This window comes from Musa acuminata, chromosome BXJ3-4 (assembly GCF_036884655.1).
Source record: "Musa acuminata AAA Group cultivar baxijiao chromosome BXJ3-4, Cavendish_Baxijiao_AAA, whole genome shotgun sequence".
Lineage (NCBI taxonomy): Eukaryota > Viridiplantae > Streptophyta > Magnoliopsida > Zingiberales > Musaceae > Musa > Musa acuminata.
Genome location: NC_088352.1, coordinates 7718083 through 7732906, shown reverse-complemented (window position 1 = coordinate 7732906; position 14824 = coordinate 7718083). Strand labels below are relative to the sequence as shown.

Here is a 14824-nt window from a genome sequence, read left to right as displayed (position 1 = left end):
CACAAATAGAGAATAAAAGGTCTCCTTTTACTATCTAGATTTGTGATTTGATAAAACATTTTCATTTTAGTCAATGGCTGAAGTATAAACCTTAAATATTGAGCTGAATTTGAGTTCTTCTCTGACAAGATCACTCATTCTTAGTTCTCCAAAGAAGGATACAAACAACTTTGGGCCACTTGTTCCACCAAGGCATCACATTCAGAGTTTTCTGCATCTTTTCATCAACTTGTGATCTCATCCACAACACACAACATATAGCAACCGAGAAACGATGATGAGTTGTGTCTCTTCTCGCACCACCTCATAGAGTTCTAACAGTTACGAGACTAGCAATTATGGGATCTAACAAGTAAAACAAAATCTATTGATTGATAAAAAAAATATATTTATAAATTATTCCATCAAGATTCAAACACCATGCAACTTATTTATATTTTACTATTAATTTTTTTATATTTAGTAAAACTAATTATACCATCAAGATAATCTGTCTTGGGTCTGAAGGTTATCACAGTTCCATAATCACACACCAATTCTAATTCTAATTGCCATTTGATCCATCAATTTTGATTGAAAAAATAAATTATTCTCTCATGATTTAAACTCAAATCATTAATCTGTAAATTTGAAGAACTAACCATGGAACTTGTTTATGTTTTACTCTTTTATTTTCATATTCAGTAAGTTAGAAAACATCGGTCTCAATTTCAATTCTAATTTCTAGGAATCGAAACAAAACTATATAATTCCTTTCGGTTCAGAACTGTCAATTTCGATTCGAATCGAACCCTATGCACCCCTACTAAGGTCACCTATGCATACATCAATAATAAAATCAAGAAAAAATATTTTTGAATTGCTGACATGCATAAAGATCAAGTATTCTGTTTCACATATGGCTGCAAGAAACCAGTCAAAAGAAAGAAATAATGATGTATAGCAACTAAGAGATGTCGAGAGCTCTTATATCATGCTCCAAGATGATTCAAAACCTCGAATTACATGCAACACCAGCATTTAGATGCTCATCATTGATTGGCGAAAAACACAAAAAAGTTGGTCCAACAACTGCTTACACAATCATACTCAACATAAAAGTTGGACCGATGGCACCTCCATGTTTCCAGTGATCTATTGCTGCCAGATGTGATAGATCAGTATGTGTATCTGGGTACAGTGTTCTTGTCGAGTTTAGTGCTGATGATGTCAACTGAGCTTCACCAATGTCCACATAAGGATTCCAAGGTGAAAGGACCAGCGGCAACTCCATTGAAGGGCCCAAGGGGATATTAGACCAGCATCTTCTGCGGAATAATCATCATGCCAAAATCCGGGCAACTATGAACCGATCAGTTAAACAAGGCACAGATGCCAAAATGTGATCCACTAAGAATAGAATACAAATCACTGCACTAGGGGCTTTCTAAGAGCACTATCGATCTGCAGAAGAATAATTTAGCCGAAATTAGATTAACACAACATAAGAAAAGGAGAGAGCAACAATTTTTATATCAGAGAAAAAGATAAGTTACTGTTGGTATCGGATTTCTTTTCCTTCTCCGGTGGATGGACCTTAGCATGTTTACCAAAATGTAATCCAGAATTTAGTAATCAAAGAATTACAAATTCCAGTCCACCAAACTACTATTTTTTTAAGGGGCTCAGAACAGAATCATCCAAAAACAAATAATTAAGTGTCAAATCCAACACATTTTGGTGACATCAACTGACCATCGATCACTTCAGCTTGCCACTCGATTCAAATTCAAACTTGGAGCCTAACAAAGCACCACTAACTTTACCCCAAATTCACTAAATCAAATATTCGTATGAGAAGTCTTCAGTGAACCAAAGAAATGACACACTAAGATACATAATCAAATTCCAGACACGAGTAGCACAGTAGCTGGTCCACAAGAACGCTAGCTGACGAAATTATTTAACCCTCTAAAAGAAGAGAATGAAGACGAACATCAATTCTGCTAACTTAATATACAACTTCACTTTTGGCTTCAGTTTATGATCTAGTCCCGGGCCTGAACAAAACAATGTTGTCTATAAAATGTTCAAGGTCTGGATGGTCTACATGAAAACCCCAAGTCAGGTATCAAACAATTTGATAATATTCTCATGCACTGATTGCAATTTAGAAACATGGAAAGATAAATTGCTCAAGAACTGTACAAATAAAAACTGCTAAAAAAAGGACTTACATCTATACCATGAAAAGATCTACCAATGCATGATTTAAGTTTTGGAGCTTCAATTACTGGAGAAGAGAGACCATCATGAACAATCTGTTTGTCACCCTGCCAGCAGAAATTAGATATTAAATGCAATCTATCTTATAAAGACATGACAGGCATGGAGTAAGAATTTTTACAATATAACTTGAATTTATGGACTTATGGATAACTTCCAATAGAAAAAGCACAAAGGGATCTCATGTTGATATCAACATATACTCAGAATAGTTCCTTTCTGTAACATGGAAAAAAAAACTAATAGAACACACTACTTTGGCAAAAACACAGGCCTACACCAGCAATTTAAGCTGCTAATTTTAGCATATTATTATTTTAGTTATTATTCTCCTACAAGTCCCTTGTATTTCCCTCTTGACCCCTTACTGAATCAGATTACCATATAAATGTCAGGATTAATTGTGTCTGTCCATGCAACACCATCAACAAGCAGCTTAAAGTTGCAAGGAATATATGAAACTGGAACATGCAGAAGCATTGACTTTTGCAGCAAACTTATGTATAATCGTTGAGCATACCTCAGGCATGCATCGTTTATCTTGAGCATCCTCAAAAAGGGAGGAGTAATACGTTGGATCATAGATGGCACCTCCCAAAATCTCATCAGAATTGGAGTTCTGCCTAGCTACATCATGTGTTGAAGGGTTCACAAAACTATTTCTGACACTGTAATCTGCATGGTTGATAGGATTGTCCACAGTTGAAACCCCCAATCGATATATCTGAATCCATAAGAATGTGGACAAAAACCTCACTGAAAAGCCAACAATTTCCATCAACAAAGCAAGTCTGAGTGAGAAGACAAAAAGTTGCCCATACTTCTGATCAGGAGTGACGTTCCTGTAATGATATATATTACACCAAGAAAAGAATCAACATGAAAGGATATTGTATAAAACAAATACTGAAAATGAACAAACAAAGTTTTGGTGTGACTTTGCATGTAACATTAAAATGTCTTAACATGCAGCATTTAAGGCATTCAAATTTCGGATATACTGATAGAGATTGAGGTTACTTCATATCCCAAATGATGCATTTGAGATGTATCAAGCCTGTGATGAGACCGACATGGTATATTCATATATATCAAACAAATATAATGAGAAGGATTACTAGCAAGCAAAGTCCTGTCTCCAAGGAGAAAAATATGAGAAATGAAACATGGATACATATACAAAATACTGATATGATATGATACTGATATATGGATAAGAGAAAACTTGGGGAAAAGAACAAATTATGGGTGTAATGTGTGACAATGTTTGACAGGTATTCATACTTAGAATAGATAGTTATATATCACTATTCATGATAAATAATAAATAATGAACCAGCATCCCTTATTCATCATGAATTATAATTAGAAACATAGTATGTTGAGAATATAGAAAAATAAAGCAAGTAATTATAATAAATAAAGTTATATCAGTCTTTTAATTTTATTACACATTGATCCTTATTACAAATAACATGTAAAAATTATTTAACCATGCATCCTTTTCTATAGTCATATATCAATATTTAAATAGATAAAGCTCTCGCAAAAAGTACATCCTGAGTATCATGAAATTATCTGATATTTTGATAAACTAATTGGATAATTCCTTGAAGTATACAGAAACAATCCTAGAAATATCGTATCTGACATGTACTGGAGACTAATAATCTAATATGACAAGCAATTTGAAGAATCCATCAATTAGATATAAAAAAGATGGAAGTTAGGCTTCTAGCTGTACAACGGGATACTGATAAAGAAATGTTATCTCATTCAAGCAAATCATATGGTGTACATGAGCTTGCCAGAAGAACAATAGCAGGATCAAACATCATGCTTTTGGAAGAAGCTTCTACTGGTGCTAATAATGAACTGCTTTGGAATTAAATAAAATTTAAAGATCACAATCTGTGTCCACAGAATACTGTCTAATTAACTAAAAACCAATCACATCCCAACTTGTAGGAGACTCCCGACATCAAAAAGTGGGAATATTAGAAGCAATGTATATCCTTTGAAAGAGAGGATTTTGAAGCAAAATATGGATAAGATTTCCACTTGCTCTCTCTCATTGAAATTCAAATTTGGAAGGAGAAAGACATTGTAAAGTCTGATCACAGATCAAAAGTAGATGGATAAAAAAGGGTGTTCGAGTTGGTAGTCATATGCCATATATTGCTAGGCAAGTCATATCACCAATATAATTCTGTGATATCCATATTCAGTACATGATTTGGATCATTCCCATGTCCAAAGTTGATCTCCTTGGTGGGTATACCAAATAAGCTTGTTGTCGTTTCAGAATCTCTAGTAGCTTTTATATGCTCTATGCATTATTAAATCATGTTGACAGCTAATTTTTAGAATTACTTCATCTTGAGTTTTTGGTGACTTTGTTTTTAACAGGAAATTAATACTTTGCTGCAACAATTAGCCTCTAAAGGAGCCAAATCCTTCTCGATACTTTTGAATATGTGTCATAAACTAGCATCCGAGAGATAAGCTGAGATATCTTCCTTGCACTCAACAAGTAACATATAATTTAACTCATCTACCTTGGACCTACCATTAATATCTACACCCATGCTTTATTAATAGATGTCTATGACTCTCACCATATCGTGCGCGAGAAAAGTATGAACCACGCGATGTCGAGCACAATAGCGAAGAATAGAAGTACTGCATAGGTCCTCCCGAGGCTCTGACTGCTGCTCTCGATCGCCACTAGTGCAAAAAGCGCCACCACCAGGTTGATCAGCAACACCCCATTGTACAATGCCCCGAGCGATCCGATCAGAGCACACCCAATCTAAAACCACGACAACAAACACATGAATATAAAATGCCTTCCATCCCTTCCAGCTTCATTGCAAAGACAAAACGGTTGCTTAATTCAAAACCTAATCAAAATCAAAACTACAAATAACCTCTTATCTTAACCTAAAACCTACAATAGAAAATATTTGGAAAAACGAACGAAATCCTAAAAAGTTTGCAAGAAAGAAACCCTAGCGACATGAATTGGAATTTGCCGGAGGAGACGGAGTTGCTTACTTGGATGTAGATGAGGATGACGGCGACGGACTGAAGACGATCGTAGTCGCGAAGCCACGACTGAATCCGCAATCGGAGCGACGTCGAACACAAGGGCATGATACAAAAATATCACGGAACACAAACAAACAAGCAATCGCCCGATCCCTTTCCGGCCGTCCGCTGAAGAACCAAATCAAATCCCAAAAAAGCAGCCAGTGGGGTAACAAATTGAATGCCGGCCAAGAAGGGGATTCACTTCCTTTAATATTCTTTCTGGTTCTCTCTCCTATGGGAATCGAGAAAGATCGGCAATTTGGTGTTCCTATTTTGGGCGTCGAATACAACGATCGTCTCCGATCCATTACGTGAACGGGCGACGAACGGCGTTGGGGTCGAGCTGGCCGTGCGTGCGCAGTCCTCTCTCATTCGAGCGCGGTTAACCGAGCCGGGATTGATCGAGTCGATCATTCTCCAATTTGACTTCAAATTAGATTCGAGCTCACGTGTCACGTAATCGACCGCTCCATCGAAATCTAAGCTTAATAGAATATTAAGTAAGTTTAATAGAATTATTAATATCAATTATAGTATGAAATAAGTCAATGATAGAGTTTAAATTAATCGAAACATAGAAACATTAACTATGAGGGGTTATATATGTAATTTTGTCAAAACAAATCACCACCGTCCATCTTCTCCAAACTTGCCCTTTACAGAGCCGCTGCAAAGTGATTCGGGGAACCCAAGCAAGGACTCGATCTTAACCGAGCTGGTGGCGGCCGTCTTGTCCTCCCTCCGCCGCGGCGGCCGCGGGGCGAGCTCGACCATCGAGGCCGTTGCCTCCCATGCGGGCTCGTCCGCGGCGGTCTTGCGTCCTCTCCTCTTTCGTCTGTGTGCCGCTCGCGTGTGGGGAGAGGTGACGGCGCCACCGCGATGGCGACTGCCTGCGGTCGGAGCACATTTTTACCTCTCTTCTCCCTCGGGAGGAAGAAGAAGGTCGTGCGATGACGTCCTCGCGGGTTTCGCCCAACCCAAGTCACCTCCGGTTTTCTGCTCCTCTTTTCCTGCCTCTCTCTTGTTGTTTCATGGATTGATTCAAAACCCGATTTTTCAAGATTTTACTTTGTGTTTTTTTATTGATGTAGACTTTTTGACTGCCAGACAGTGACACTGTTGATTGCGGTAAAATTTTCTTTTATGTTGCTCTTGATTTGTACTTATATTTTGTGAGATGTTTTCTTTGGCATGCTATTTTGGATTTGTTATGCTATTAAATTTCTTGGGATTCCTTTCTGTTTATTAAGCTTATAATTTGAATAATTTAACTTGGTTATAGCAACAACAGAAGAACATTGTTTTATTTCAGAATGGAATTTCATATTGTAAGTTTCGAGCACCAAGTAAGATTTGATTGTTCGGTCGCCAGAGATAGGAGGTTGTTTTAGAGCTCGAGCTTATGAGTTAAAGATTGCTCTTTTCTTTTTATTTTTGGTTTATATTATTATTTTGCACTAGTTGATCAAAGCAGGCTGTTTTGGAAGAGAAGGTGCAATATACTCGAGTAAGGTGTTTTTCAGGTGTGTTTTTCAACTTCCTACTGTAGTGTGTTTCATTTTTTTTTTTTCTTGATGCACTTGGTCCATTTTATTGTAAAGATTACTGTGGTTCTGTTCAACAAAATATATTACACCAAGAGTCTATATATGATGTGCGGAATGTTGTTGGAATGACTGTATTTTATGGTTACTAGCAAGATGGGATTGCTTGAGTGGAAACAGACCTTTCATGATTTTGAATAATGAGAAGTTGGAGACTCATTCAAAGAGATGGTTTAAGTGAAGGAATTCTTCATTGTCTTGGTTTCTGATAGCTGAGATACTCAGGGAGGGTCTTGTATATGACCAGGCAACTTGTTTGACTTATGATTGAACAGGTGGACTGAAAAGTGTTTCTCGTTAAGTAGGAGTTTGGCTGAATCCATCTTAATATTTAGGGGATTATATTGTGATAAGCTGTTGAGCTTTTTTTAAAAATATCTCAGCACTTTCTTTTCAACTATATTTCTTAAATTAAAAAAAATGAAGTATTACTTCTATTGTAACACCATAGCATGACATTGATGGAGCAATTATTAGGATATTTGTCTTCTAACTAGTCAGCAAAAGCATGGTGAGAAAAATATAAGAGTGAGAAAGCAGTTGGTCTGATAGGCACCATGAACTGAGGGTGTTCAAATTGAATCGAAAAATCGAATCAAACCGGAATTGAATCAATTTAAAATTGGTTCGGTTTGAATCGGTTCACCAATGATTCGGTGTTGAAGGCTAAAAAGGTTTTGGTTCGTGATACCCTTCTTTGGTTTGCTTAACTGGTTCAAACCGAACTGAATTGATTTTAATTTAAAATATATCAATCTGGCTGAGTTCACTGCCCTAAGCCAATAATTGGTTCAAATCGATTAATTAAACCGGCTCAAATGCCTAATTTTACAAATAATGTGGGCTCAATTTCATAAATATTATCTCAATTAGATCAAGATTTTGATTTCGGTTCAATTGAAAGATATACTTTTTAAATTACTTGAAGTTATAAATTGGTTAAATGGTTCACCGAATTGGATTAACTGGTTTTGAATCAATTCGGCTAGGTAGATCCAAATCGGTTCCTGTTTGAACTATCTTTAACTGAATCGAACCAAAAAAATGGTTCGATTTGGTTTGGCCCTTAATGGTCCGATTTGAATTGATTTGAACACCTCTACCATAAACAATGAGAAATTACTAAAGAGACTTAAGGGTGATGCTTGTGGGTTTAGGAGGAATTTCAAAGGATAGTTCAAGAAGAGGTTTCCTTGTACTCTCATGTGGAAGGCTTTGTACCATTATGAGGTTGATCATTGTGTTCCTGGGCATATTTCAATAAATTTTGTTCTACAAAGATTTTTGAGAAAGATATAGGTGCTTTTTCCCCTTCCTTTAAGGAAAATGGAGATCATTGGCCCAGAGGTGCAAAAGCATGGATAATTGGTATACATTTTGCAATTTTCATATCTTGCAACAGGCCTGGGCTTGTATAATTTCTCTTGTTGCTACCGATCTTTGCTTCCTGAAAGATAAAGGGCAACCATTTTCCCTTAGCTATTGAACTATTAGTCATATCGCCAAGAAGTACTTTATATCATTGCCTGCGCTTTTGGGTCACAAGAACATATCTATATATGAGTGATAATTTTACTCTAACCTCTAGTCAATTAATTGAATAAAATATGAAATGTTGTGAAAGTGTGTATTTCCTTTTGGAGAACTACATTAATAGCTAATGTTAATGCTACATTTTATGCACACAGATGGGCTTAAATTGACAGATATAGAAGGTCACCCAATGGAAATCAGACTCAACATGAAGCACAAGTTCCTTTTCAGCAAAGAGGAAGATTCTGGGACTCAACAGTGTTGCTGCATGTGTTTTCTCTTGTAGTTGGATCAAACTTTTAGAAAAGAATATGTACTATAAATGATTCTTTTTTATTGTCCTTTAGCCTCAAAAGAGAATGTTATCTTGGTATGTGATGATAAGACATTTGGATGTTTGTTCCAATGTAAGAGGTCTAATTTATGTTCTGAAAGTTCAATTGTTTCCTTGCCTTGCTCCCTTTGAACAATCTGACTGTTGGTTTGTTTTGTTTTTGGTCAAACATTGATGAGACATTTGGTAGGTAAATTGCATTTTGGCAACATGGTGAAGCAAGATATATTCCATTGTGCAACAATAAGATAATTCCAGCAATATAGCTACAAATTGTAATAAAGTCTCCGAGGCCTCATCACTTTTATTTTATTTTTTCCTCAAACCAATTTTATATGGACATTTTTTCCTCAAACTAGTAAGATGAGTTCTCTATTGTATGAATCACTTGCAATGATCACAATGCTGTTTGCTATATGCATCACATGCATTTCCAAGTCAATGTAGCTACTACAATGATTCTAAACCTAATAATAGATTTTCATATGTTAGTAATATAAAGTGATCAATATATGGTTGATGAAATATAGTAAACTTTCCTATGTTATGCCAAGTTTAGGAAAAAGGGGGAAATAATACATTGTACTGATCTAATTGAGTAGAACAGTTGGAAAAAAGTGGTGCACAAAAGTCTCTGCTTCATTGATCTTTGATGAATAAAGATTTTTGGAGAGAACTCAGCAGTATACTATATTCATTTATATCACAAAAAATAAACATTCTGCTAAATGTGAAGTAGTAGAAAGAGTCATCAGCTACATGGTGCCACATATATTTCACATATAGCAGCCATTTAACATCATGGAGATGATAAAATCCACATTATTTGGTTTCCGACCAATGTGGCCATATTGTAGCTGTTACAACAAGATCACAACAGGATGAAATTTGAGAGATATTAACAGTGTTCCTCTCCTAATAAGTGAGCAACTACAATGATCCCACCTGTTAATGTCCTACTGTTCTCAGACATCTGTTCTTAGAATACAACAGTTTATCCTCTCACTACACAAAAGTTCCAAGATCTGAAAAATATAATGTTGCCATCTCTGTTGAGTGGGATGAAAAATAATGTGAAGACTATTACTGTACTCGGTGATCATGTCCTAAACAACATGTTTCTCATCCTATCTTTGTGTATTGAACTGAGAGAATCGCCTTGATCTGTGTACTTTGAGCCGAATTGCTGGAACTTTTCTTGCCACTGCCTGCCATATCATCTGAACGGCATCATTTTTCTTAGATGGGTACTGAAATTCAAAGAAGCCTTCGACCTCCTTCAACCTTTGCCACATCCGGGTCCAGTCCTCTCGATTTACTCCTCTGATTAATTTTATTAGAAAACCCTCTCTGATAGCATCAGATGTGCGCACAAAGATGCAAAACTTGGAATAGTCGAGTACATCTTCATATGGGAGCTCGATATCATCACTGATGATGACTGGGACACAGTGGCTAGCTATGGCATCAAATAGTCGGTTGGAAGATGGCGTGTCCCCAGCAATATTTAGACAGAATTTTGCAGAATGCATCCCTCGACTGGCCTCGTTTATCCCATTAGCAACGACACTACCAAATGAAAAATGTACATCTTTTTCATCCCTTAGAAGATAAAATAACTCTTGTCGGATCGATCCTCCCTGCACACCAAGCACGAAAACGGATACTGAGCCTTTTTTTGTGAACTAAAGCAGACAAAAGCAATCAGTTTCATATGAAGCACTATATCTAGAATATCATATAATAGGGTTCCATTTCTCAAGGTATATTCAAGATGCCTGCAAATTTAATGTTTAAAATGTTCTAATGGCAACTAGAACAAGAAGCGGAGAACCATAATGACAAACAAATCAATAATTTAGCATCATCTTTTTTGAACAACCATGAAAAAATTTAGTGTAGCCAGCTCTGGCAGAGAACGGGAAACATAAGAAAAATGAATTTAAGCATGCTTTTATAGAAACTATCACCCACAGACTAGATTTCAGGAATATACTTTACATATTCTGAGAGGACTTGAATTGGAAATTTTAATAATGTACTGACAGGATTTGTCTTATGCTAAACTGCCAATCATGCATTAATTTTCATTCCAAAGAGAGGATTTTCTTTTTCTAAATAAGCAAGAAAATCTGTGACTATAATTGTTAGGAATACACAATATACAATACAATAGCTTATTGAATGGTAAATTCACCATTCAGAAATTAGATCAGCTGAAACTTATCATGATAACAGGTATTGTTTCAATATTCATATTCTGTGTTATTGGGCAATGCAAAACCTAATGATTGAAAAACAACTCAAGTAAATTCAAGCAGAAGTTGACCACATCTGTAGGTATAAGTGACAGACAAACACATGAAAATTTATCACACTTTGAATTTGGATCCTCCTCCTAGTTATACTGCCTATTTATGGATCTTAATCATCATTGGTACATATACCTTCATTATCACAGAATAACGGTGCAAAGCGAGAAAATTATAGCAATAATTTTCAATCTTGAAGCTTGTCCAGTTAGCTGGATTGTATTCCTCAGTAAAGCCACTGCTGCATGTAAATTCACAGTCATGCACTTGGTTCACATTGACCTAAATAAAACCAATAAGATATATCACAAACTTCTTTTTTTGTTCTGATATAAGTAATCAACCATTAAGGTGTTCCCCTGTGAATAACAATGTCCAACCAACAGAAATCCTTCATTTGTTTTGCAACTCTTCTTCCATACTCTCTATAAAATTTTCCTCACTGGAGTGACCTCTACTCCAATTCTATGAATTAGTCATGCCGCTATGGCAATTTTATAGAATATTTAGATCTCCAAACACCAAACAACTACCAACATCTTCAGCAATATTTTGGGCTTGCTGAACTGTGCTACCCATAACCATGATGGCATATTTTAAGGATATAAATGTGGAATTCTACCAAGTTGGTTTGCGGCTTGTTGATATAAGACAAAATACATTTTTGAGGATGCAGTTAATTTTTCCAGGAGTGTTACAAGGAACTTAATGTGCCCTTAAACATGAAAGAAAAAAAAAAGCACTTTAGATTGGTTTTTAAATGAAAACTAGAATATAGATCACTGCAGTAGAAAATGTATTTCATGCATAACATGAAAAGTTAATAGGTGCTTTAAAATATTAAAGCAATATGATAGACTTTACTGATCTGTTCCTCCTGTTCCAACCACACATTACAATGTGTTATAGTGGTTGTGTATGAGACTAAGAGGAGTATCCTCAGGTAAATTGCTTATATACCACAAATAATATTTAAAAGCATGCTCTTACATGTTCAAGTAAAAAACCAATTTTGTCAGGTAATATTTCCTACCTAGGTTTCAAGTGGATGCTCCATGGATATTACATATAGCGAGTGCTGTTGGGTGGCAGAAACAGGCTGTATTAGGCCTTGATAAGGTACCTTGCAAGGATATCCATCTACAAAAAGGTTTACCCTCCTTAATGGTAACCTAAAATTGCTCGATTGAGCTCATAATGCTTGACCTCACCATAGGCACAAAAAGATACAGCCAGTGTGTTCTTTTGATAATAATAGTGCATCAAATGAAGGAATTTCTTTGGAAACAAGCATGCAATTACAAGAAAAAACCAGGGGCACCCCTATCTAACAAACTTAGGAAAGTGATCTAGCTGTTGAAAGTTATTTCTCTTATTCTCTGTTCCTTGGTGCATGTAGATTCATGTAAATACACATTATTTCACCTATCATCTGGACTTAGGATAGTGAATTGGCTCTTCAAGAAATTGTCTGCTAATTCACAAAAACTTGGGTGTGCTGAATGGCAAACCACTACTCATGCTCAATCGCAATCAAAAGAGGCCATTTGAGAGAATAAAGATTATAAAAGATTTCTGTCTCGAATAAGTCACTTGGCAAATCAAAAGATATGCCACCACTTGATGTGCAAAATCAAATACTTCTGATGAAGTTCAATATGCTAGGTAAAAAAAAAAAAGATACCATCAAGTGATGTCTATGGCAAAGCACTTACATCTTTCCTGTAGATAGCTCCTTGAAAGTACAATAATGTAGGGCGTTCATCAAAGCCAGATGAGTCATTAACGAATGTCTTGATCAGATGCCTGTAGGGAGCAATTACATCTTTCTCCACATTAGCTACGTGGGGAGCATACCGGCCAAAATCTGCAAGAACAAACATGCCAGGCCACAATTTCGACCGAGCATCTAACATGCTATTTGGATGGTGTGCCATTATGATATGGTCTCTCCCCCCTGATCTTTTCCATTCCTGTTGAGCTGTTAAAAACTGCACCAACTTCTGCTGCAACAACTTGTTTATACTAACTGTTTGAGGTGGCTTGACCTTTGAATGCCGATTGTAGCTCAACGATGAAAAGAAAGGCACAAACACAACATCAGCTTCTCGGGAATCCTCAACCCTCGCCGCACTGCATGGGCCACTCCGGTTGGGAAATCTTGAAGACAAGAGATCCAAAGTCAGCCAGTACTCAAGACTATGTTGAAGATTCAATCCACCAGGATACTTTGGGATTTTGGTCTGTATATCAGGCCACACACTCTTGCCATCACCATCCCAACCCAAAAGACCAAAGTGGAACTCAGGAGGCAAATCATACATGAAAACCTTCAAAAGCGCTTTGCTTGGATGACATCGCTCGGGCTCTTCATCTGTTGCTCCAAATTGATCCAAGAAAGACGGCTCCCTGAACGACGAAGGTTCAGCATCATGGTCTCTTGCAGGGATACCTCGGTTCTCAATCACGGAAAAGATCTTTTCTTTTGGCAATACATGGTTGACTACTGGTTTTCCAGCATAATCCCAGAAGAAGAGGTAGGGCAGGACCAGGATTATTGCAAAGGAGAGACTAAAAAAGAAGGGTTTCCGGCACACATGCCCATATTGTTGTATGTTTCTGTTGGCCATTCAGCACAAACCTCCGAAAAGATGCCTAATTTATCAGCAAAGCATCCAGCTTTATCAACTCAGGAACAAAGAACAGCGGCCAAGACTAATAAAAATACAAAAATATACCGAATGGAATTCCTTCTTTATGGTAACAACCGCAATTCCTCGACGAACTCAAAGAACATGAAGCTAAGGATAAAGATCAGCCGGTCAAACAAAAAGGTTCCGGGATTTGATTCCCAAATGTAGACATTCCTCAACAAGGAAACAGGCCGACGACTAAATGTACCCGGACAACTATTCAAACAAAAAGAACCAAGTACTGGGGGAGAAAAATCTAGAGAACATGAACAATTATCCAAATGCTCTCCGAGAACCTCGGTCCAAACTAAAAGGTCACCGTACGCGCCCGACCCAGAACCACTTCTCAATCATAGATGAGCACGAAGGCCACATTTTGATGATCGAACTCGAGCCAAAGAAACCTAAAAAGATCAAGTCCAGTCCGAAAGAACCAAATCTTAGGCAAAGGGAGCTGAAATATTTATCTTAGATCCACTGAACCGAGTGAGGCAAGGGAGAAAGAACCATCGGGGTCGAGCTCTGAAGCTTGTCTTCGCACCGCGGGATCTCTCTCTCTCTCTCTCTCTCTCTCTCTCTCTCTCTCTGGATCTTCGGTCAATGCCCGACGGCCATCAGAGACTGTAATAAACCGAGGAGACTATAAACGATATTATTTATATTGACCATTTCATAGTTTACATATTAATTTCAGACGAAGAGAGGGATTTTTATATGTGGATTAGTAGTTGCTAATATTATTACAACCACATTTTAGCTAATAATAATAAGTAGATTTTATAGTCTTTTGTTTGTTTAATCTCAAAGGGAAAAAGTTAACCTTTTTTATTGTTTTATTATTACATAATATAAACAATAACTTGATATTTCAGAGGATGAGCTTTCTAACCATCAAATTTCGTGCGGATCATGATTTTTACAAACGAGCACGCATCTTGAGGTGCAATCGAGTCCAAGAACATTGCTTTCCACACGGGCAGTCCGTTAGGA

At 36.8% G+C, this 14824-nt stretch overlaps 2 protein-coding genes and 1 long non-coding RNA gene across 3 annotated transcripts; 1 reads left to right on the top strand and 2 right to left on the bottom strand.

The window, feature by feature from the left end:
* Window positions 1–922: 922 nt before the first annotated feature.
* Window positions 923–5624, bottom strand: LOC135634674 (uncharacterized). The gene is made up of 5 exons (XM_065145149.1): window positions 5323–5624; window positions 4884–5077; window positions 2786–3107; window positions 2217–2312; window positions 923–1443 (listed from the first exon to the last, which is right to left on the bottom strand). The coding sequence occupies exons 1-5, from the start codon at window positions 5419–5421 to the stop codon at window positions 1408–1410; spliced, it is 747 nt and encodes a 248-aa protein (XP_065001221.1). The 5' UTR covers window positions 5422–5624; the 3' UTR covers window positions 923–1407.
* Window positions 5625–5862: 238 nt separating this feature from the next.
* Window positions 5863–8947, top strand: LOC135634675 (uncharacterized). The gene is made up of 2 exons (XR_010495422.1): window positions 5863–6881; window positions 8651–8947. It is a non-coding gene; the product is annotated as an uncharacterized LOC135634675 (long non-coding RNA).
* Window positions 8948–9614: 667 nt separating this feature from the next.
* On the bottom strand, window positions 9615–14435 carry LOC103981088 (probable arabinosyltransferase ARAD1). Its single transcript, XM_009397689.3, has 2 exons — window positions 12857–14435; window positions 9615–10469 (listed from the first exon to the last, which is right to left on the bottom strand). The coding sequence occupies exons 1-2, from the start codon at window positions 13769–13771 to the stop codon at window positions 9957–9959; spliced, it is 1428 nt and encodes a 475-aa protein (XP_009395964.2). The 5' UTR covers window positions 13772–14435; the 3' UTR covers window positions 9615–9956.
* Between the last annotated feature and the right edge of the window lie 389 nt (window positions 14436–14824).

What these genes read in the sequence shown, in the direction of transcription:
- LOC135634674 (XM_065145149.1), bottom strand. Translation starts at nt 5,421, where the DNA reads ATGCCCTTGTGTTCGACGTCGCTCCGATTGCGGATTCAGTCGTGGCTT. An exon ending in CTTTTCTCGCGCACGATATG is followed by an intron (nt 3,108 to 4,883) that starts GTGAGAGTCATA and finishes ATATCATTACAG; the next exon opens with GAACGTCACTCCTGATCAGA. An exon ending in GATCTTTTCATGGTATAGAT is followed by an intron (nt 1,444 to 2,216) that starts GTAAGTCCTTTT and finishes ATTCTTCTGCAG; the next exon opens with ATCGATAGTGCTCTTAGAAA.
- LOC103981088 (XM_009397689.3), bottom strand. Translation starts at nt 13,771, where the DNA reads ATGGCCAACAGAAACATACAACAATATGGGCATGTGTGCCGGAAACCC. An exon ending in GAGCTATCTACAGGAAAGAT is followed by an intron (nt 10,470 to 12,856) that starts GTAAGTGCTTTG and finishes CTTGGTGTGCAG; the next exon opens with GGAGGATCGATCCGACAAGA.